This window comes from Cucurbita pepo, chromosome LG17 (genome assembly GCF_002806865.2).
Source record: "Cucurbita pepo subsp. pepo cultivar mu-cu-16 chromosome LG17, ASM280686v2, whole genome shotgun sequence".
Lineage (NCBI taxonomy): Eukaryota > Viridiplantae > Streptophyta > Magnoliopsida > Cucurbitales > Cucurbitaceae > Cucurbita > Cucurbita pepo.
Window position 1 is genome coordinate 5,206,625 of NC_036654.1, and position 23,114 is coordinate 5,229,738.

A 23,114-nucleotide genomic window follows, 5' to 3' on the forward strand; every position below is an offset into this window, starting at 1 on the left:
TATTTTGTTAAATTACAAGTCTTATAATTTTGGATAAAGGTAGAATTAAGTAGCACGTCATTTTAGTACTCGTGTTCAAAAAACTCAACCTCGTATAGGGGTGAATGTCTTGGTGGAAAATATTATTTCTTTCGTTTTTACTTAAGTACGTAACTCAACGAGAAGTTTTCTTACTTCTACCGTGAGAGGTATAAATAGTCATTATCAGTTCTTCTACCGTGAGAGAGGTTGATTGAGATTGTTTGAGCAACTCAGTTGACCTCTAAAGAACAAACTTTTTTAATAAATAACCGAACCATCAAAACCAACCTAATTCAATTCAAAAACATTATAGTTTGGTTAGGTTTATTATTTATTAAGAATTGTTCCATAGAAAAATCTTTCAATAATATGGTTAAGTCTCAAAAATGTCCTAACTTGACCCAACCAAATTATTTTGATTATTAATTATTAACCCAAACTTATCCTTTTCAAACTTAATCCAAACGTAACCTTACTTGAGTGATCAACAACATCCTCTTCTCCTGAATCTAAATCTTTACCTAATGAAAGAATCAAAATCAGATGTTCGTTTACAGGAGAGAAAATGAAAACAAAAACTAGTATAACTATGTAACCGTTGACTCTATTCACTGACCTTCCTTCGGGCTTAAATGATGATTTATGATTTACGTAGATATATGATTTCACCTGCTGCGTAATCCATAAAAGAAGTAGAAGCAAGCGAATTAGAGCAATAGTTTCATCCAAACAGAAACTGTTTTATTGCATCCAAACAGCAACTGTTTGGACTGAGTTTATGACTTTAGTTTATATTATTACAACTTTGTTATAAGCTCATATGCAAGTGAACACAGTGATCCCCATATACACTAGACATTTTCGTTCACGGCCTACGTGCATGCAGTAAGACTTACTTAGAGTTTAGACACCATTAACATCATCAAATATTGTGCTCAAAATTCCCAGTCTGGGAACAGAAGAGGAGCAATCAAAGACCAGATGAATAATGCTGCAGTAGCCCAGCCGGTCACAACACGAACCCACACCGATGCCCACCCGACGCCGACCAACCTTTCGCCTTCGCCAACGGAGGAGGTCCATCCAGTCAGGAGCATTGCTGAGTACATACTAGCAAGACAGAAGATGATGTGGAAAAATGAATATGAATATGAAACTGGCTTTGCCTTCTCTTTTTCCTCATGCTCAGCCGAATTCTCCAGAGGAAGCAATGGCTCTTCTGCCATTCGATACAGAAACAAGAATGTCATACCCAATAACCTTATCATACATGAGAGGATATTTCAGAAGGGTTACAAACGTCATAAAGATTGAAGGAAACGTGTAACCGGTCCTCTTTGAACTTTCCCTTTCGGGCTTTCTCTCAAGGTTTTTAAAACTGAGAGGTGTGCCGGCGAGGATGCTGGACCCCGAAACATTCTTTATAAAAGTGTGAAAACCTCTCCCTACCAAGACGTGTTTAAAAACCTTGGGAGGAAGCCCGAAAGGGAAAGCCCAAAGAGGACAATATCTGCTTGTGGTGGGCTTGACGGATACAAAAACGGGCTATTTGAGCTTAGCTCAACTAATTAAGAAATTATATTCTTGACCAGGAGGCAAGGCAGAGATTTGAAACTCTTACCTCGACAGGCAATTAAAATCAACATGTGCAACATTAACCATTTGCATAACCTTGTGAGTTTCAGAAGAACTGTAAAAATCCAAATAATAAAAAATCAAATAAAATAAAATAGCTGACTCTTACCTGCACGAGGTGAACTTGGAGGGGAAAGCAAGGTTGTAGAAGAACCAGCACGAACAGCAGAATAGACAACCGATAGAACAGTTGTGAGAAGACCTAAGGCAAGAGTGGCAGTAGAAACAGCCTTGGAATGCTTGTAGAGACCATTACATTCATAGTCTCTTGGTTCACTAGCAAGTCCACTGTAACAGAGATACATGCAGTATAGCGAGATGACCGATGCAGGTAAAACACTGCCACTGACCTGTTTTTTCATCATGTTGGAAGTCATAAGAGACAAGAGGAAAATGTAGGCACTCTGTATTTGAAAAGATATCCACGGGAAAGTCATAATTCAAGATAATACCATAACAGTAAAAAGACACCACCAGAGGCGTAAATTTCTAAATTAAGTGTGAGATCCTGCATCGATTGGTAAGGGGAATGAGTGCCAGCAAAGACGTTGGGTCTCGAAAGGTGTGGATTTTGAGATCCTACATCAGTTGGAGAGTGGAATGGAGCATTTTTTATAAATGTGTGGAGACCTCTCTCTAGTAGGCGCGTTTTAAAAACCTTGGGGGGAAGCTCAAAGAGAACAATATCTGCTAGTGGTGGGTTTGGGCTATTACAATGGTATCAAAGCCAGATACCGGGTGGTGTGCCAGCGAGGACGCTGAGCCCTAAAAAGGGGTGAACATCGAGCGGTGGGGCAGTGAGGATGTTGGGCCCCGAAAGGGAGTGGATTGTGAGATCCCACATCGATTGGAGAGGGGAACGAGTGTCAGCGAGGATGTTGGGCCCTGAAGGAGGGTGGATTGTGAGATCCCACATTGGTTGGAGAGGGGAGCAAAGCATCTTTTATAAGAGTGTGAAAACCTCTCCTCAGCCGTCCCAGTACAACAACTTGGACATTAGCCAAATCTATTATCAATGGAGGCAAAATTTGAAGAAATTATTTCTAATTTGTAGGACAGAAAGATAGACGAGAGGGAGAGGCAGGAAATATATATAGACATGCACAATCATGACTTGCCATCTAAAAGATACAGTTTGATTGATGAAAGAAGAAAGAGGGAAAAACTTACTGAAGGGTGTAGTGCAACAACAGTAAAAACAAACGCAAAAATTAGGGTCGTGACAATAAAGAAGGTGTTGAGCCCACAATCATGTCCTGATGGTGTGAACCAATGGAAGAGGAACCCAGACGAGACAAATGTCGCCACATAACAGAAAAGTGAAACAACAAATAAGGCAATGTACCTAATAAGAAGAGGGGAAACTCGAACATTAGTTACAAACCCAAAAAGAGAGAGTAAGTGTAAGAGTCCAAACCTACCACAAGCAGATATTGTCCTATTTGAGTTTTCCCTTTCGAACTTCCACTCAAGTTTTTAAAACGTGTCTGCTAGGAGCCAAACACCAGATGGTGTGCCAGCGAGGATGCTGGGCCTTGAAGGGGGTGGATACCATGCGGTGTGTCAACGAGGATGCTAGACCTCGAATGAGGGTGAATTGTGAGATCCCACATCGATTGGAGATAGAAATGAGTACCAGCGAGGACGCTGGCCCCAAAGGGGGTGAATTGTGATACCTCACATCAGTTGGAGAGGAGAACGAAACATTCTTTATAAGGGTGTGGAAACCTCTCCCTAGCAAATGCGTTTTAAAACCCTTAAGAGGAAGCCTGAAAGAGAAAATCCAAAGAGGACAATATCTGCTAGCGGTGGGCTTGGGCTATTACAATAAAAAGACACAAGAAGAAACTATAATTCTACGAACCAAAACTGCTCATCATATCCGACCCAGGTTTCATTCCATCTATGAACAAAATCCAGCAAAAGAACAACTTGAACGAGAAGAAACAATCCTGAACCAAATTTTGACATAGACTCTGCAAATGCAGAATATAGTAATGCCATTTTAAAGAAAGAAATAAGGGAAAGGATCTCAAATTAAACCATCACAAACTGGAAGTCTTCTTACCGTAAAAGGTAATAATTTCATTGGGAATGAAAAACATTAGTACCACCAGAAGGAACCAACAAATGACTTTCACCATCCATCCACCATGGTGAATATTATCACGGAGATCCCTTTGACTTTTTACACCAATCATCATCACAGATAGAATGGTGAAGAAGAGAAAATTTCCCAAGCTAACCCGCAGGACTGCATCAGTTTGAAACCAATCCCTGCTAGGTGTCTCATGGAAAGTGTTGATCCCTGAAAAAAGACATACAATAAAAATCTGTCATAATACTTGAAAGTATCAGTCAAATCAGCAATGTGGTTGCTTTGGAGACAGCTTTTAAAGTTGACAATATTTCATTATCATCTGATAATGATTCTGAGTAGTAAGTACCCCTTAGAGCAGTTAAAGAACAAACAGCAAGTTTGAGGATTAGAAGAAGTAACAGAAAAAGTGCTAAATAGGGAAGGATGATTACAACCAATCACAGAGCCAATTTCCTAATGAGCCATGCATCGTGCTTGGACACATCTGTTGGGAACGGGCCCATGTGTGCGAGATTTTCCTTCGCCAACCAAACACAATTTGTGTGGAATCCAAGCTTGTTTGGTCACACATGCCGCTCGTGTGTGCATGTTCAATTGTCTACAATTCTAGTCGACTTACCTCTACATTAGGTCAAGTCATCTAGCTCGACCTTTCCTCTACTCCAGGCCAAGGTCTCTTGTAAGCAATGTCGCATCTCATTGTCATCTCGATTCCCAACAACACGACTCATGCATCGTGCTCGGACACATCTGTTGGGAACGAGCCCATGTGTCAATCATCTCATCGGGACATCCCGAATATCCATCCATCTAGTTTCTCATCGGACATCGAGCCTGCTCTAGATAGCAAGTGCATAATCTAACCTCTAACACATGGGTTGGGGCGTAATACCGGCACACCTCTACTGTCTAATAATTCATTGAAAAACTCATTTAAAAGGAAGACACCCAAAACACTCGTATTGTAACACACACCCTCGCTGTGACACACATTCCTTCTGAGGAGTTATAAGATATTGTCTTATTCTAAGGAAAATTTTCAAGAATTCCATATAGATTCATCAAAGCGAGCACGAGATATGATGGCGCTACGAGCAAGAGCGAAATACATAACGCAATCATCTGCAATGGCTTGTACTACTACAACTACAAATCCGTAGACATTTAAGAAAGGGAAAAGTCATGACTCACAAGGGATCTTCTCCATAAGAGGAGCAGCAACTTCTCTAAGAATCCAAGAAACAATCAGAGAGAGTGCAAAGAGGGCACAGTATGCAATCCTTGCAGACCTTCGGCTAATACTGGAAACAACCGTGCGGCAGGCATCGCAAGCGCAAGCCGCACAGCACGACGCGAGGCAAGAAGCCGCCCACATCTTCTTTCCTTACGCAGCCACCAGATTACAAGCTTATCTGCCAATGCCAAGGAGCCAGACCGAAGTCATTGGAAAATGAAATCGTAATAACTCTCAGCATTCAAATAAGCCCGATTCTCCATAACCGAACAACATTAAGCTCCAGAAAACGATAAACCTAATCATATTAAATCAAGAATACAGAAAACAGAGCAATCCAATAAATCCTCTGACCAACGTTATCAGTAAACCAAAATCAACAACATCTTATTCAATTTTGCAGTGACATTAGAACATAGAGGGGTTTTCGTTGCTGAAATAAGCAATCACGGAAGAACAGATATAAGGAAACTAATCGCAGAATTACCTCGGAAGAGATAAGGAGGAGAAAATTCTTATGATCACCAAGCAACCCACCCGAACAATCGTATGAGAGATCAAGATTCGAAACCAAATCCGGTTTATATATACAGATAAATAGAAGTAAAAGTAATTTATAAACATTTTCTAAAAACAAATATNAAAAAAACTTTTGAATTCTAAAGAACACATAAAAAGTAAATATTTGAAATTAAAAAAAAAATTGAAATCTCTGTTAATTATTTTTTTAAACTCCAAATTTTAAACATTAAACCTAAAAACAAATAATTATCGAGAGATCAACTAGAAAGATATTGGAACTTATCTTACATAAATCAGACAAAGGTGAAGCATCTGCATGGAACCCGATGCCTAGGGAAAGTCAAGCTAGCTCGTACTAATCGTTAAAAAAAAACACCTAGGAACTTTAACTCGTGTACACAAGGAAGAAGAATATGCTTACCGAACCCTTAGCTTGTACTACACCTCTATCTAAAATCTAGCTAATTTAGTTATCCTTGTGTGTATGGCCGAGCACTATATTTATAAAATGAGTTCATACTGATCTAGATGAGCTAGATTAAGGTATTAACGTGGAACATTAATGACTAAACTAATGATTTGATGAGGTTTAACCACTAAACATATGATTTCGCATCTATAAAACTAACTAATGTCTTCGAGACAAGAACATCAATCAACTGATTTTGATATTAAATTTTGAGCTCGAATTCAAATATAACAAGTTGAATTCACACTCTGAACAAGATCTTGTTCGAGAGCTAAGAGGTATCTGTACTCGACTCGATACCAATTTATAGGTATATTCTTGTGGAAGGGTATGAATAGATACATGTGTTAAAGGGTCACTGATAGATACACGTATAAGGATATGTATGAATAGATATAAGCTATTTAGTTCATAATTAATTATGTGCATGACTTTTGGATAATGAATAATTATGGGAATGTTACAAATTACCTTTTTATATATATATATATATACACACGTGTGTGTTGACATTGATGGAAGACGTAGAAAATTAATTAAGCATTCCTTCGTAGTTATACAAAAGTTATCTCTGATCTGACGTATAATTATATCAAACTTTTATTATGAATATTTTTTTCAAAAAATAAAAATAAATAAATAAATAGTAAGAGAAAGTTGTAAATTGGTTTCTCTCTCCTAGCTGTAAAATATTTAATTTAATTTCAATTAAAAAACACAGAACGAAAATAAACCGTATTTGGGTCGGTTTTTATGGTGGCCCTAGACCACATCGAAGAGCCGTCATTGAATTCAGATATGTCTCTCTCTCTCTATATATATATATTATTCCCACGCTTTCTTTTTCCCTCTGCAAAGTTTTCCAACTGTGGACACCGCGTGGACGGCCTTTCGGGCATCTTTCTCCAGCAGCGGAGGCGTGTTGAAACAGATAAGCACCACAAAAATATCTGTTCAGCTCCTTCTGTTTGGAATTAGCGGCTTTTGATTTTGTAAGTTTCTCTCTCTCTCTCTCTCTCTCTCTCTATTTCTCTTTGATCTGCTGTTTCCAACTGATGTGTATCGCTTGAAATTTGCTCGGTATGGTTGTTTATTTTTGTTGGATTTTGGTTGAAGTGTTGGTTGTTTTGATTGAATTCGTTGGGGGATTTGGATGGGTTTAGATCGGAGCTGTGTTCATACAGCCTTCTGTTGAAGGGATTGAGTGATTGTTGTTGTAGGTTTAACAATGTGCCTCGATCTGATTTTAGTGTAAATTTTGAGAATTCGATCTTCTGAAACCTTGCCATCTCGTGAGTTTTGTTTTGTGATTTAGTTGTGGTTGTTTATTTGTTTGGTTCTTTACGTTCTTTTCGGTGGGAGTAATTTTAGCGTAGTAGAGGTTTCGAAATGATAGGGTTTGGGATTAATTTAGGAACACGGAGGAAGAGTTTCATTTTTGAACCTCTGTAACTTTCTGCTGTTTAAAATGTTCGAATTTTGGGGTTCTTGTTCACATTAAATTTTACCGGCTTACAGTTGCATCTGAATTTTTGGGATTCTTTCTGGTCGTTTTCATCTTTGATAATTAACAAGTAATTAAATTTGCATCATCGACTTTAGCCAATGGACTGCAATTTGGATATATCCATTTTTCAAGTTGTATTTCAAGAACTCGGTCTGTCTATCTATCTTAATGCTTGAAATTTCTGAAGTTATCAAGTCACAACATGAAGAGTTATATGAGTGAGTTGTGTTAATTTCATGTTCTAGCGACCTTCAGACATGTGCTTGTGGGTTATCTATTTGGATAAATTTTGAGGCACCTTTTGAACTTGCTTGCCTGCTTCTCGGTGGACTAATCAGAATATGGTTTTTTAGATTTCCATTATGATATTGGTGTTTATGTGACAGGATATGTTGTCTTTCTTTACATTACATTGAAAGTAATTGCTTGATGAGCTACTTTTCTTTCGATTAGAATATATCAAATTTATATCAAACTGAGCTTAGCTCAACGGTTATTGACATGAACTCTTTCCCTTGAGGGTCGTAGGTTCTAACCCCATGTTTGAAAATTGCATTCTTTGGCTTATTTCTGCATCATATGTTGAAATAAACAACGTTTTCTTGCATTGGGAGTGTTGGTTGCCTCATTCTTACATCTGTTGGTAATGGAAGAACTGGAGAACAGTGCTGAATGGTTACTACTTGGTTGCATTTGTCTTGCATCAGTACAAGAGCCAAGAGATAAAGAATTGTGCTCGTATGAGTTCCATTTTTTAGAAAGAAAAAAAGTGCCACTGTTTGGATTTCTTACTTATATATGATGTTTGGAATGTCTTGTTCTTGGTGAAGTCATCATCAACAACATTAGAAACTGAGATCAATTACCCTTCCTCGAAATGTTCTGCTAGCATGCTAAATGAACTTCAATCTTGCTGTGAAAAAAGTTAAAAAATCATGTAGTAAATTATCTAATCCGTGCTTTACATTTCAGGCTGACTGAGGAGGTTGGATCATGCAACATGGTTCTTGACAGTGTCCTGTCTTCTCCTCACAGGAGGTCCCCATCATTCCGAAAGGCCTTTCCTCCAAATGAGTTGGGTAGTTGGTCGACTCTCGTTCAGCGACATCGCTTCCTCCTCACAGCACTTGTCCTCTTGACTTTTCTTTGCACGATTTACCTTTACTTTGCTGTCACCTTAGGCTCTTCCTCTTGCTCTGGACTGACTGGGGCGCAAAAGGCTCAGTGTCAACTGGAGCTTGCAAAGACTTCCATGGCTAAAGGGAAACTGAAAATTCTTTAATACTCGGGTTAGTGCTCTGCAATTTGTGCATTTTGTTTGTAATTCCGAACAATTTGGGTTGAAGATTTAAAAAGAAAAAAAAAAAAAGAAGAAAGAAAATGAGTTCAAGTTAGTCAGTTTGCCATACAAAGTTGTGTAGTAAAATGCAAGTGAACTCTGTATACGTTAATATCTGAGAAATGAATTTCTTAACACAAAGAATGCATTAACCAGTCATTTTGTGTTTGCTGATTAGTAATGTATGTGGTCTTGGGTGCATGAAAATCAACTGTGTTACCCTGCAGAAACGAATTTAATGCTTTATTTGAACAATTCACTGGTGCCTAAGATGCCTGAAATCTGTTTGTTTGACTCATGAATAGCTCTGTGTACTCATAGTAGCATAATTGTTGGGTAATTGATAATTCATAGTAAATTTTAGGTAGACGGTGATTATGACTTTTAAACTCATTTCATTTATTTATTATTTACACGACCTTTGTTAACTACTGTTCCCGGGGTATACAATTTTTAGGAGGCACCCCTTCTCCCGAAGTTACGAGGCTATTTTGCCGAGTTCCTTATCAAAAGTGTATCACATGAGAATCCATTATTTATATATTTATATGATTCTTTGATAAATCAATCAGGAACATTTAAATACGTTGAAAAAAAATTATGGATATCTTATTTTTATTTTTTTTAGTTTATGGTTATTCTAACTCTAATTAGCTTAGCTTAGTTTGTGTATCAATAAATAAATAAATATATATATATATAAATTAGAAATTTTATCAAATATTCAAATATAAGGCTGCGATCTTTGTTCATGTATTCTAGCAGGTGTCACATAATGTTCTGCATTCTCTAGCTATGGATTTTTTGACGAGCCTTGTAGGATTTTGGGCTAAATTAGTTTTTGGTCCAACAACCATACGACCCAATGTTATTGGGGTATCTTAAGTTGCATGATACATTAATATAATTTAATTTGTGAACACCTGTAAATTTTTTTGTAAGTAGTTCAAATTTTTTCTGTATATATTTTAATAATTAATTTAAATAATGATGTGACAATTTGTTTTGACAAAAAATTATAATTTGATAGGCACGGAATTAAACTTATAATTAACCATAAATCTATCACTCAACCTCCAACTTTATACACAATTTAAACCTAGTTTAATTAGACCGAACTGGAATTCTTTCTAAAAAAAATTTCTCATTTTTTGTATATATATTTTAAAAAATAATTTTAATAGATAATTTCTATTTTTCGATATATACTAACTACTTTTGTGTTTTAATATTAAAGATAATTTTAATAGATGATTTTAAACCTCGAAACGCTCGATTTCCATTTTAGTTGTAGGTGTTATCAATATTTTGATCTTCAGAGTTTAGATTGTCGGTGTATCGGCTAAGTTCACGAGTTGGAGATAAGGAGACTCGAACCGCTAGCATCCACCATAGGGTAAACCACCGCCTCCATCGCCTCTCAGGCCCCCCAACTGATTCTACTATAGAGGCCAACAATAGACAATAACTCCCCCTCCCCTCCCCCCTCGATCACAACTTACAACTTTCATCGTACGGTGCTCTCCAAAGAGCAACTCTTCTCAAAATCTCAAAAAGGTACTGAGTTGGAATCCCATTCTAACTAAGGATTCTTGTGGTTCCGGAGAATCCAACTACAGGAGAACCAAGAGCGGAGAGCTTTCCCCCCTTTTTCCGCCCGCCTCTTTGGTATTAAGAATGTTGGTTTTAAGAATGAGTGATTACCCTTCTCCGACCCTTACTGCCCAACCAGATAGCGGACATCAATGCATTCCACTTATTGAACAGGGTTCTATGGTCGGTCCGCGACCCTTAAATACTGAAGGCATCCTTGAGGTGATATCGTAGTTCCTATAGGGTGGAAATGATGGGGTCGGTCCATGGATTTTCCTTCCTTTTGCCTATATATATATATGGGGTAAAGTCAAAGACAAAGATAAGAAATGTAATCCCTTTCTCAAGTCTCAGTTAACTAATGAGAATAAATCTCTTTCTACTTCTTTTCTCATTCCTAATTTAAATGAATATTCTTCTCTAGTAAATGAATAATATATCTATTTGACGTAAACTATTTGTATTTTTATTTAAAATATATTACGAAAAAAAAAAAAAAAAATAAAAGGTACTGAGTTGGAATCCCATTCTAACTAAGGATTCTTGTGGTTCCGGAGAATCCAACTACAGGAGAACCAAGAGCGGAGAGCTTTCCCCCCTTTTTCCGCCCGCCTCTTTGGTATTAAGAATGTTGGTTTTAAGAATGAGTGATTACCCTTCTCCGACCCTTACTGCCCAACCAGATAGCGGACATCAATGCATTCCACTTATTGAACAGGGTTCTATGGTCGGTCCGCGACCCTTAAATACTGAAGGCATCCTTGAGGTGATATCGTAGTTCCTATAGGGTGGAAATGATGGGGTCGGTCCATGGATTTTCCTTCCTTTTGCCTATATATATATATGGGGTAAAGTCAAAGACAAAGATAAGAAATGTAATCCCTTTCTCAAGTCTCAGTTAACTAATGAGAATAAATCTCTTTCTACTTCTTTTCTCATTCCTAATTTAAATGAATATTCTTCTCTAGTAAATGAATAATATATCTATTTGACGTAAACTATTTGTATTTTTATTTAAAATATATTACGAAAAAAAAAAAAAAAAAACCTTAACATTACTAATTTTAAACATGTTCCCTAAAATGCTATAGTTTTGATTTATTTATTTAACTCGTTTTTGAAAGAATGAAGCAAATGAAACAGAGTGGGGTCCACTTCCAAACAAGAACATAGACAAAGACAGATTCTCAAATGTCCCATTTTGAAAAAACCCCACTTCCCGCCTTTCCCTCCTTCTCCATCAAACAGTCAAATCCCACTGTTTTATTTATTTATTTATTTATTTCTTTTTTAAGGTTACCGTTGGTTCCTCATGCAAAAACAAAACCTCCAAACAAAATCCAAAGCTTCCACTTTTTCCAATGCCCATTTCAAATTCAAATATTTCCTTTTTCCCCCAAAGCTTCTGACCTTTCCCAATGTCATCTTCCCACAGCTCACTTCAGCTTATAAAAATTAAAAAAAATAAAAAAATAAAAAAATAAAAAAAATTTAAAGTTTGAATCTTTTCTTAATCACTCTAATTTAAATGTTCTAAAACAAAGCTGAATGCTTTTAATGGTCTCTTTCTTCCTCGCGTATAAATTCCAGGTTATGAATCCAGAGATAGAGACTAGACCACAAAATACCTTCCCCCATTTTCTCATTCTCTTAACTCTTCCCCTGTTCTTGTCTCAACAGACAAAAGCATGAGTGGTGACAAGAAGACGATCATTCAACGCCAAACTTCCTATAATCCTCTCTATGTTAATCCCCTTACTGACCTCCGGCACAACCGTAGCTGTAGCGACGGCGGATTCCGGCAAGGTAAGGAAAACTTGACACCCAATACGAAGGAGAAACAGAGCGATGAAAATGGAGTTCTCTGCGACAAAGAAAACGCGATTCCGATTAATGGGTCTTGTGCTAATCCTAAGAAATTTGGGGATTTCAAGTCGTTTTCGACTGGGAAGGCGTTGAAGCCTTCGTCGCTTCATCTGTGTATGCAGATGAATGAACCAGATAAGGTTTTTGGGTCTAAGTTGTGGGAGGGGACTGATTCAGAGCATTCGAGTTCGTTGAAGATTTGGGACTTTTCGGATTCTGAAGCTGCTCCAGCTTCTTCTTGGTCCACATTGCCTAACAGGTGGGTTCTCTTATTAGTTCTCTGTTTTTGAGAACTAAATTAAGCTTACTATCTCACAACCTTGTTGAACAAGACATTGAATACTCATTTTGATTATCATTTCAACTACTACCTCACAGCTTCTTTTGAGGATGTTAAGGATGTGATTATGTTTTGTGTTTTGTTTTTTTTCAGGTCGTTGTTGTGTAGGCCATTGCCTGTGGATGTGGGGAGATGTACCTGTGTCATTGTGAAGGAGAAGTCACCGGATGGGCTTCGTGGTGGTGCTTTCTATTCTCTCTACACCAATGTAAGTTTGTCTCTTTCCCATTCTTATACTACTTTGGTTCATGAATTTCTTTATTTTGTTAGTATTTTCAAAATTCAAATCTAGTTCTGAAAACTCGAAGCAAAATGGATAGAAATGGTGCCCTTTTAAACGGGTTATTGTAAACATCACAAGCCTACCACTAGCAGGTATTGTTTGCTTTGGCCTCCACACACTTATATGGGATGTTTTGTTCTCCTCTCAAACCGACGTGGGATCTGACAGTTAGTTTGCTTATGCCAAATCTTAGTTGTTCAGCTTTAGACTTTTTGAGGATGGTTGTGTTTATGTTTCTCTAACCTTGAGATTTTGATTATCTATCTTATAATCAAGGGTGTTTTATGAGAAATTTAGGACCTTCTAACTCGACCCTCCAAGAAAAATAGAACAATAGAAACTCCCAACCCTGCACCTACTTACTTGTTTTTGGTGAACATCTTGGTATCAGGAAGGGAAGGGAAGGCAGGACCGGAAGTTGGCGGTGGCTCGGCATCGACGACGGAATGGGAGGTCAGAGTATAAAATAGCTCAGAGTGCAAGAGGGATATTGTGCAATGCAGATGATAGTTTTGTTGGATCCATGACTACAAACCTTGTTGGTTCGAAATATCATATATGGGATCAGGTTTAATGGAATGTTCAATTGTGTTGAATTAGAAAGAAGTTTGCAGAGTACCTATGATTATGACATGGTTTCTTTTCATGTTCGTTCTCAGGCGAGCCGACTGAAACCCATCCCGAGCCAGTCGAAATCGCTTCTTGCTGCTGTAACGTAGGCCGCCGCCCCATCTTTCCAGCTCTCTCTCTATTTTCTTCCCCCTCCCTATTTCTCGTTTGGAGTAACTGATTTGCCTGTTTTTTCTACAGATTCATGCCTACAATAACCACTTGGACAGGCAGTCATAGAAGCATGAAGGCTTTCATCCCCAAGCACCAAACAATTCAGCTGAAAAACACCAATCAGGTGCTTAAGAACATATGAAAACCTTTTCAACTCTTACAAGGCTTTGTGAGAATTTTGTACCAACAATGTGATGTGATGCTTTTAAATTTATAAAAATGTCAATAGAAACATGTGAGATCCCATGTCGATTGGAGAGGAGAACGAGTGCCAGCGAGGACACTAGACCCAATAGGGAGGTGGACTGTGAGATTCCACATCGGTTGGAGAGTGGAACAAAACATTCTTTTACAAGGGTGTGGAAACCTCTCCCTAGCAGACGCGTTTTTAAAATCTTGAGGGGAAGCCTATAAAAGTCATTGAGTTGCTATTAGTATTTCATATTCATATTGTAGGCATTTCTAATACTTGTCGACATGTTTCGAACGTTTTCGAAACTTTTTAAATAGCTGCTTGATTGTATGCTGTAGCAGGTGCAGCACATAGCAGGGCTGCCAAGGGAGTGGGAGGAAGAAAAGACCAAAGTCCACCAGCTTGTTTCTAGAGTTCCTCAATACAACAAGGTGAATTGGAAATTGCAATTCAAAACTCTTCAATAGAGACTTGAAGTCTTTTGGGATATTCCTCAATGTTTCATTGCTCTTGGTTGTTCTTCAGATTTCTAAGCAATATGAGTTGGACTTCAGAGACAGAGGGAGAGCAGTTTCAGGTCTTATGATCCAAACCTCTGTGAAGAATTTTCAGTTAACTTTAGAGGTACAAATCTACATTCTAATGAGATAGAAGAGAATGAATTTCAATTAGAAGAGGCTGAGCTTGTTAGTGGGTTTTTGGCACAGGAAAATGGCAAGCAAACAATTCTCCAACTTGGAAGGATTGGGAAGTCCAAGTATGTGATGGATTATAGGTAAGCAGATCAATTCCTAGTCAGCCCTTCTTTGTGTTCATTGGAAATAAAACCGACCAAAACCAACTGGATGTCCTACCATTTAGTCGTTGTACTTTCATGCTACTATCTAAAAGGTCATCGACTAGTTAGAAAACGAAACCATTAGATATAAAATTGAATTTTGTGTCTATTAGAACATTAAAGTTTCAATTAGCTCATAGACTTGTGGGATGTTGATATAATTTATGGGGTGTTTTGTGTTTTGGCAGGTATCCATTGACAGGTTACCAAGCATTTTGCATATGCCTGGCTTCCATAGATTCAAAGCTTTGTTGCTCAGTATGATAATCCTTGGCTGCTTCTCAGCTCTTTTGCTGTTCAATCTCTGAACAACTTTCCTTGCAATGGCCTGACTTACCAAAGATCGATGCAACCCTAATTGAAGATGTATTTGTAAATTCTCTTGACTTAAGAGTTCTGAATTTTGATGATTAACAATGTTTTGCTTTAATGCTTTTGGTGAATCAAGTTTCTCTTTTGGATCAATTGGCCTAATAATTTGCAAATATTAGAGCATCTAAAAGGAGAATATAGTTTATCTAAACATAAGATTAAATTATACAAAATACTATCGAACTTTAAGAACTTTAATAATTTGACAAAATCGAACAAATTTATTATACCTACAATCAATTTTCCTGGAGGAGTTGAGCTGGTATACCGTCAAGACTTTCAATTTCCAGCTAACCAAATCACAATCACTCGCCAAGTGTGTAGCCCGGACCCTGCATAATAAAAGGGATGCCTAAAGTCAGCAAGAACTAAGAAGCCTATGTGACCACAAGCTTTAAGATAATAACTTACTTGGATTGAATTTCTGAACTATGGGAAAAAGTATTACATCAATTAATTCGAAACTAATTATATATCTACATGTCAATAGAGAATGTAGCCTAACAATCTGAATTTTATTGTAGTTTTGATTTTTTTAATCTTTTTTTTTTTTTTTTGTTACCATGTTTTNAATTTTTTTTTTTTTTTTTTTGGTCATAATATTCTGAAAAAATAAAGGTTTAAATTATATTCTAACTATTTTTTTATCTTATGCTAAGGATTAAAATAATTATTTTTGTAAAGAAATTATAGACTAAGATGATTTTAAAATAGAATCAGTTTAAAAGAAATAAAGTAATTTCGAATAAGTTTTTAAAACTACAAAAATAAATAATAATAACAATAGAAGCAATTTTACATGACTAAGATGATTTTAAAGAGGGTTTTTGAAAATTTCCGATACTTTTCATTCTTACCATGTATTTTATTTATATTTACAAAAATAAAATCTCACCCATGAATCCATGAGATAGACTCTAAGCCCTTCTTATTATAATTTAGAAATGAGTGATTTTTGCTAAACTTCCAACCTCAATGCACCCAAGATTTCTACGGTAGCATGCAGATAATTTCTACGGGGGTAAAAAATTAAACGTTTTCTTACCCCATTCTTGTGAATCAAAGAGAAGGCTTCACAAAAGTAAAAACCAAAATTTCTATAATTTTAATTAATTACCTACCTCAGGCGATGCCCTCCATTGTCGCCGTTTCTGGTGATCGTCGTAATCCGCCATGGCCATGGCCAACCCAAGCTATTTCCTCATTTCCTCAATCTCCTTTCTTGATTACACCTAATTAAGCATCGAGTGCGCTATGAAAAACTGATGAAGGAAAATACGAGTTTAGGTACCCGAAAATTCCGTCGTCGCTTCCGGCAATGTCGTCAGAATCTTGAGTACTACAATCGAAGTAGGTTTGAATGTCGTCCGGTATACAGCGACGCGGCCGGACGGATTCCGGCAGCGTCTGTGGAGTCTCAGCGGCGGATGTCCTTTCTAGTATGTGTTTAAATTTTGACGAATGGAGTAGCAGCTCCAACGTCGCCGACGACGATGAGGGGTGGCCGCCGTGAGGTTCCGGCGCGGTAGTTGGTTGGTCGGAGCTCGAAGATTGCGACGGAAAGGTAATTTCGAGAGGGGATTTGGGGTCAAATTCTGAGGCAGTGTCACCGGCGTTTGGACTTGATGGACGGTTATTGTCTGGGATATGCTGTTCCCCTGGACGGAGACATTTGATGTAACGGCTGATATCGAAATTTGTAACGGCGTTAAGGCCACGATGTTCTATTGCCGCCAGGTCGTAAGCTCTAGCAGCTTCTTCTTGCGTAGCTGTAAAGTGAAAATAAAGCAAATAGAAATAACAATTTAAAAAAAAATAGATATTAATTTCTAATTTCCCCGGAATAATATGTATGCAAGTTTTGGTGAGAAGACAATGAATTTATGATATCATGTGTCGACATGAATAAAACTTAAATAGCTGGCCATGCTGCAGTTGAGGTTTGGTGATCTACATGCCAACTACTAGATTTAGTTGCGTATATGGTTTAAATATTTTAGCTTTTTTAAAGAAAAAAAAAATTAAATTTTTGTTGAAGAAAAATAATATGGATAGATTTATTTACCATTTTAAAGCCTTAAGGTAAGCCTAAAAAGAAAAGCCCAAAAGAGTACAATATCTGCTAGCGGTGGATTTGGGGTGTTACAAACGGTATAGAGCCAGACATCGGACGATGTGCCAGCCTTCTCGCTGTTCCCCGAAGGGGGTAGACACGAGACGGTATGCCAGTAAGGACACTGGGCTCCAAAGGGGGGTGGATTTGGGGGCGGTCCCACATCGATTGGAGGAAGGAAAGAGTGTCAGTGAGCACGCTGGGCCTCAAAAAGGGGGGTGGATTATGATGTCCTACATTGGTTGGGGAAAATAACAAACCACCATTTACATGGATGTGGAAACCTTTCCCTATGAAATGCGTTTAAAGCCTCGAGGGGATTGGTTGGGGAGGAGAACAAACCACCATTTATAAGGATGTGGAAACCTTCCCCTAGTAGACGGGTTTTAAAGCTTCGAGAGAAAGAAGCTTTTAGGAGGAGCCATATCTCAGTACTTACCTAAAACTACCAAAGTTTAACTAGATTTTATGTTGGATTAATTACCACAGTTTTCAAACACTTTATGTTATTATATACTTCTTTAAAAGGGCAATGATGTAGCTTTATAATCGAGATAAGAGCACGGTTTTTATTGAAAGGTATAAATTCACATTATATAAATAGATGATAAACATAGAACAATTTTTAATAATTAATATTATGGGTTTTGGCAGTAAAAAAAAATTAGAATAGAAAGGCAGACGATAATATAAATTATTCTATGAAATCAAAAGATTAGATGACAACTGAACTAACAAACAAAAGAAATAAAACTATTCTTATTCATTCAAAATATTAAAAGAGTGATGCATGAAATAAGACACAAAAATGGTATGATGTGTGATAGCAACTCTATAATAATATAATGAATGGAGGCTGTTGACCACATCATGAAAAACCTATAATTTAAAGAAACAATTGTTTTTTATTTTCCCCCTTTATATCTTTTTAGCTTCTACGTGGTTTTTTCTTTAATTAAACTATAGATTTAGTCTGTTTTCAACCGTTAATAGTTGGGTTTGTGCAGTAAAAGAGAAAAATACCGTATGTTCCAAGGTAAAGATATTTGTTGCCGAACACTCTGCCGATTCGAGCTTCCCATCTCCCATTATGATGGTGCCTGCAGCAATTCAAATCCATATAAATTAAGCAAAATTCTTTCAATTTAAAAAAAAAAAAAAATGTAAATGCATTACAATCCCCTATTAGGAATAAGAGGACTTTGCTTTGGACTTCCCCAAAACACCTTATGCCAATGGAGATATGGAGTTCCCCAAAACACCTCATGCCAATGGAAATAGTATTCTCCACTTATAAACCCATGATTTTCTACTAAATTAACTAAATTAACCAATATGGGACACACCCCAATAATCCTCAACACTCCTCAACACTCCCAAAGATGGTAACGGGTTCTATCTTCACAAGCAGACATATGGTTTAATTATTCAATTTCTTCATTTAAACTAAAACTACTCCTATTTCTACCAGTTGTATAAATTTTATGCTGAAATAATAAATTTTATCTTTATCATTCAATAATTCAAATGTGGAAAAAGAATTATGATAATTGCTCCTTAAAGCAGCTTTGACCAAAGAAAATTGTGTTACATGCCCGTAGCCACGTGCCTGCATTTCCCTGTTTTTTTTATTTTTCATAATTACAAAGATAAAAGTATTTGAACATTTAAGGTATTTGCATGTCAATTGCCACGACATAATAAAAAGATTTGAGAAAAATAAAATCAAGAATATAAATTAAGAAAATAAAAACACACTATGCACATATGGAAATGTTCTTCCCCTCCTTCCCAGTGGGTTAGTAGTGGTTGAATGGTGATATCATTAATTGTCCCTACTGTAAGTGGAAAGAGATATTTCCCCAATTGATGGCTAAAAAGAACCCCAAAATGGCGACGAAGAAAGCCAAGAAAGAAACTTCCACACGCAACACATCACATGTGTTTCATATATGTGTATGAAGGGGAAGTATAAGTAGGTAATAGGGAGTGTTTGACTTAGGAGTAAGGTATCAAATTAGTGTTTGATGCATAAGATTGTCTGCCAGAAGCAACAAATTTAGTAATTGCAATACCTTTGATACTATAAACTAGATCTAAGAACCATAAACTCATGAACAAAATTGAAGGTTAAGTAAACAATGGTATAACAAACTTAGATTACTTGTTAAAATAGTAGGCAAAACAGTGTCACATGTATTTATTTATATATGAACATGTTTTGATTGAATAAAATTGTAGCTCTAAACTTTAATGTGAACGAGGCTATGGTACCTTGCTACACCTCTGTACTTTGAAACACCGCGAGAAAAGCCGCTACTCTTCCTGTTAATTGAACTCATAAAAATGGATAAGGATTCTATTTTGAAGTTTAAGATGAGAATAAAATGGTTATTACCTTCTCAAATATCTAATATACTCTTCTCTTGATTGGCCTTCCATTTCTTTAAGCTCGTCTTGGTACGTTAATCGCTGCAAATGATCAAATCAGAGAATGAACACAGCTTCAACCAATTTCTTAATTTCCATAGCCAAAAGAAAAAGAGGTGAGTGCAGAACAACGATCAATCGATTGGAAAATTACTGGAAAGTTAATAACAGTTTCTGCTCCCCAGTACTTGAGCGCTGCAAGGTCGTAAGCATGAGCCGCCGCTTCTTCATCATCGTACGCTCCTGTAGATCAGAAGTAAACAATAGCACACATACTTAACCCGATCGAAGCTCTGTTTCAACATGAAATCACAAGTTCAAGTTCCAATCGCAGACCATACCTAAATACACTGCGCGTTTCGATTCAAAATTTCATCAATAAGCCACGCACAGCAATACAGAGGCATGAATCAAAAGATCAAAGAACAAAAAAATTAGAATCGCCTCAACTTACAGATTCAAAAAGAAAAAACAAACAGATAACTACAGAACCTTGTCTTCCTTTCTTATTCTGTCCTTCATTCCAAGAATTCTTATCCCACAAGTGCGCCTCATACCGTCCCGTCCATCTATGCCTAAAGCAAACCAAATAGACTCAAGCAAAAGAAAAAAGAAAAAAAAAAACATAGAAAACAGAGAGAACTCAAATCAATCGATTCATTCGACTTCAACCAAATCGACAAAGGCTAACCTAACCTGGTGACGCCGCGGTATGCAGAACTACGCTGAGCGGGAGCATCACGACGAACGGACTTACGCGTGCGCTTGAGAGCCTTGCTCTGATGGATTGGAGAAGAGTGAGATGGATCAGCAGTGGTGGAAATGGAATTTTCGTGGGGTGAGTGTGAGATCTTCGCCATTAAAACGAGCAGAGGAGGTGGAGTGGTAAGAGGGAAGTGCGCGAAGAAGAGGAAGAACGAGAGAGAGAGACGAAATGACCGATTCGTCCAATGGAAAACCGCAATTTTAAAGGAAAGGGAGAAAAGAAACAGTAAGAAAATATTTAGGGAGACAAATGGAAGTTGCTTGTTTGTATTTTTGTATTTAATAAATTTAATATATATTATTTTTTAATTTACATTATTAAAAAATAGACATAATAATTTTATTAAATACTTTGTCGTAAAGAGGAAATCAGTTTCTATAGCCCCCCTTTTAATTATTTAGTAGATATGATTTTTTCATAATAATAATTTTTTTTTTTTCATTTATCTACTATTGGCTTGATATAAATAAAATTGATATTAACAATACAATTAATTCGTATCCATCACCATTTTTTGTCTTACAATTATAAATGGTCTAGTTGATTACGCTCGATTTTTGTAATTGAATAGAGTACTATACGTTTCCGAGAAGCACATACACAAAGAGAATTTGGACGATACAAAAAAAATCCTAGATGCTACAGTACTGACCATGACAAAAGAAGTCATATCCCCCTACCATATACTGTGAGCTAAGCCAATTCGTTCTTATGTTGCTTACGGACAAACGACGTATGCTCGAGCCTCTAACCTCGATTTAAGAAGATTCTAGAAAACGAGGGCGAGAGAAATTTTCGAAAGAGATTTTGAAAGAGAGTTATAAATGCAAGCAAAAGAGTGCATACGGTAGATTTTTATAATGAAATAGAGTACTATACATTTGTGAAATTTGTGAAATTTGGAGGATACAACGACCCCAAAAAAAAAAAAAAAAAAAAAAAACTAGATGCTACACTGGAGGATGACAAAAGGACGAAAATACCCCTAACTATATGCTAGGTGTCGATCACAACAAAAAGACAAAAATACCCCTAACTAGTATGTTCCACAAAATATGGAATTGAAAGCAATAAATATAAGTAAAAATTATTTAGGGGAATATTTGAATTCAGATTTAGAGAGTAAAAAATGAAATATATACAAACCCAAATTCTCCCCACCCATTACAATAGTACAACATCAAGCCCCGTTTCTCCACCCCAGAATTTTCCGGGAAAATCCATTTCAAGTTTCCCGGGAAAATCCATTCCAATTTTCCGGGAAAATCCATTCCAATTTTCCGGGAAAATCCATTCCAATTTTCCGGGAAAATCTGTCCCAACAGAGCTAGAAACTGCAACGCTCACCTGCAAAACCCAGCTTGGATTCCTTCAAATTATAAATAACCCTCTGATTCTTCTGCTGATAACTCCCAATAATCCCAATCTGATCTTCATCCGCCAAACTCGCAAACGCCAAACAAATCTGAGACCCATCAGATTTCACATAGTAAAAAAGCCCCCCAACATCCACACTCATCACTCCCTCATCTTCAAAATGAAGCTTCACATTCGGAGTTTTCGCTTCTTTCAACCCACTAAGATTATAACACGTGTCCAACAGCGAATATCCAGCCGCCGTTGGATACCCAGAAAATTGCCTCACAAATTCCTCCTTCAAAGCTTGGTATACCGACGGAGGCAACCTGGTAATCACCGTGCCGGAATCGAGTAAGCTCAAAACTCCCTTACTCCGAGCCAAACGCGGCACCACCAATTTCAACCCACCAACGGAAATTCCGGTCAGATTCAGTGTGTAGAAATTCGACATCTGTGGATTTGTCACCATTTTCGTGTAGGAAATTGGTGAAATGTTTAGGATGGGAACAAGAGATGGAGGGCTGACCTTTGTGTAGCCCCCACTTTTGTGTATCATACCAAAATTACCCTTTCACCTGCATTTATAATGCTCCAATCCCTCTTTAATTTACTATTATTATCGCTCCTTATTTTATTAACTATTAATAACCCCTTTTTTACTCTCTTAATTCAACTAATTCTTCTTCTTGAACTCTATTTATCACATCATTGTCTCTAATTGTTTGTGTAAAAAAGATGGTTGTATTCAACTAATCCATTTGAAAAAAAATAAGAGATAGATTAATTTCAACCAAATATCTTTGAATAATTAAAAATAAATAATATGATTTTGTCATTAAATTTATGTCAAGTAATTAACTCAAGCTTAAGAATTTTCAATATTGCGTGAGGAATACTACTGAGGCCTTTTGGAGAAATCCGAAGTATAATCATGAGAGCTTATGCTCAAAGTGGACAATATCATACGATTGTAGAGAGTCGTGTTTCTAATATGGTATCAGAGCCATGCCCTAAACTTAACCATGTCAGTAGAATCCTTAAATATTAAACAAAGAATTGTGAGCCTCGAAGGTGTAGTCAAAGATGACTAAAGTGTCGAAACAAGAGCTCTAGAGAAAGGGGTCGAGCCTTGATTAAGTGGAAGCTATTCGAGAATTTCATAAGCCTCAAGGGAGGCTTATAGTATACTTTATTCAAGGAAAGGATTGTTGAAGATTATTGTGTGTGAGTCCCACATTGATTAATTTAGTGGAAAATCATGGATTTATAAGTGAGGAATACTATCTCCATTGGCCTTGGCCTGAGACATTTTCGGGAAGCCCAAAATAAAATCATGAGAGCTTATTCAAA

General features: G+C 37.0%; 4 protein-coding genes across 8 annotated transcripts; 2 read left to right on the plus strand and 2 right to left on the minus strand.

The window, feature by feature from the left end:
* Positions 1-728: 728 nt before the first annotated feature.
* Positions 729-5,584, minus strand: LOC111779360 (probable serine incorporator). Its single transcript, XM_023659514.1, has 7 exons — positions 5,479-5,584; positions 4,949-5,169; positions 3,725-3,964; positions 3,521-3,632; positions 2,827-3,001; positions 1,766-2,006; positions 729-1,240 (listed from the first exon to the last, which is right to left on the minus strand). The coding sequence occupies exons 2-7, from the start codon at positions 5,130-5,132 to the stop codon at positions 957-959; spliced, it is 1,236 nt and encodes a 411-aa protein (XP_023515282.1). The 5' UTR covers positions 5,133-5,169; positions 5,479-5,584; the 3' UTR covers positions 729-956.
* Positions 5,585-6,964: 1,380 nt separating this feature from the next.
* Positions 6,965-9,027, plus strand: LOC111779417. Of its 2 annotated transcripts, none has more exons than XM_023659592.1 (2): positions 6,965-6,974; positions 8,462-9,027. In XM_023659592.1, the coding sequence occupies exon 2, from the start codon at positions 8,490-8,492 to the stop codon at positions 8,769-8,771; it is 282 nt and encodes a 93-aa protein (XP_023515360.1). In that variant the 5' UTR covers positions 6,965-6,974; positions 8,462-8,489; the 3' UTR covers positions 8,772-9,027. The 2 variants fall into 2 exon arrangements, with proteins under 2 accessions (XP_023515360.1, XP_023515359.1); XM_023659591.1 differs by lacking the exon at positions 6,965-6,974 and adding an exon at positions 6,985-7,062.
* Positions 9,028-11,202: 2,175 nt separating this feature from the next.
* On the minus strand, positions 11,203-20,607 carry LOC111778116 (AP2-like ethylene-responsive transcription factor At1g79700). Of its 4 annotated transcripts, none has more exons than XM_023657776.1 (10): positions 20,336-20,607; positions 20,132-20,214; positions 19,981-19,989; positions 19,794-19,882; positions 19,608-19,681; positions 19,484-19,534; positions 18,233-18,309; positions 16,218-16,865; positions 15,331-15,428; positions 11,203-11,252 (listed from the first exon to the last, which is right to left on the minus strand). In XM_023657776.1, the coding sequence occupies exons 1-8, from the start codon at positions 20,497-20,499 to the stop codon at positions 16,333-16,335; spliced, it is 1,080 nt and encodes a 359-aa protein (XP_023513544.1). In that variant the 5' UTR covers positions 20,500-20,607; the 3' UTR covers positions 11,203-11,252; positions 15,331-15,428; positions 16,218-16,332. The 4 variants fall into 4 exon arrangements, with proteins under 4 accessions (XP_023513544.1, XP_023513545.1, XP_023513546.1 ...); XM_023657777.1 differs by lacking the exon at positions 11,203-11,252 and adding an exon at positions 13,715-13,799; XM_023657778.1 differs by lacking the exon at positions 11,203-11,252 and adding an exon at positions 13,716-13,799 and having other exon boundaries at positions 15,327-15,428.
* LOC111778115 (tubby-like protein 8) lies at positions 11,935-15,185 on the plus strand. The gene is made up of 9 exons (XM_023657774.1): positions 11,935-12,546; positions 12,721-12,835; positions 13,302-13,478; positions 13,570-13,625; positions 13,721-13,817; positions 14,228-14,317; positions 14,412-14,510; positions 14,594-14,661; positions 14,913-15,185. The coding sequence occupies exons 1-9, from the start codon at positions 12,110-12,112 to the stop codon at positions 14,986-14,988; spliced, it is 1,215 nt and encodes a 404-aa protein (XP_023513542.1). The 5' UTR covers positions 11,935-12,109; the 3' UTR covers positions 14,989-15,185.
* Positions 20,608-23,114: the final 2,507 nt, after the last annotated feature.

What these genes read in the sequence shown, in the direction of transcription:
- LOC111779417 (XM_023659592.1), top strand. Translation starts at nt 8,490, where the DNA reads ATGGTTCTTGACAGTGTCCTGTCTTCTCCTCACAGGAGGTCCCCATCA.
- LOC111778116 (XM_023657776.1), bottom strand. Translation starts at nt 20,499, where the DNA reads ATGGCGAAGATCTCACACTCACCCCACGAAAATTCCATTTCCACCACT. An exon ending in AAACTGTTATTAACTTTCCA is followed by an intron (nt 19,682 to 19,793) that starts GTAATTTTCCAA and finishes GATCATTTGCAG; the next exon opens with CGATTAACGTACCAAGACGA. An exon ending in TATATTAGATATTTGAGAAG is followed by an intron (nt 19,535 to 19,607) that starts GTAATAACCATT and finishes TTCAATTAACAG; the next exon opens with GAAGAGTAGCGGCTTTTCTC.
- LOC111778115 (XM_023657774.1), top strand. Translation starts at nt 12,110, where the DNA reads ATGAGTGGTGACAAGAAGACGATCATTCAACGCCAAACTTCCTATAAT. An exon ending in GAGTTCCTCAATACAACAAG is followed by an intron (nt 14,318 to 14,411) that starts GTGAATTGGAAA and finishes GTTGTTCTTCAG; the next exon opens with ATTTCTAAGCAATATGAGTT. An exon ending in ATTTTCAGTTAACTTTAGAG is followed by an intron (nt 14,511 to 14,593) that starts GTACAAATCTAC and finishes TTTTTGGCACAG; the next exon opens with GAAAATGGCAAGCAAACAAT.
- LOC111779360 (XM_023659514.1), bottom strand. Translation starts at nt 5,132, where the DNA reads ATGTGGGCGGCTTCTTGCCTCGCGTCGTGCTGTGCGGCTTGCGCTTGC. An exon ending in GGATATGATGAGCAGTTTTG is followed by an intron (nt 3,002 to 3,520) that starts GTTCGTAGAATT and finishes TCTTCTTATTAG; the next exon opens with GTACATTGCCTTATTTGTTG. An exon ending in TCCAAGTTCACCTCGTGCAG is followed by an intron (nt 1,241 to 1,765) that starts GTAAGAGTCAGC and finishes ATCGAATGGCAG; the next exon opens with AAGAGCCATTGCTTCCTCTG.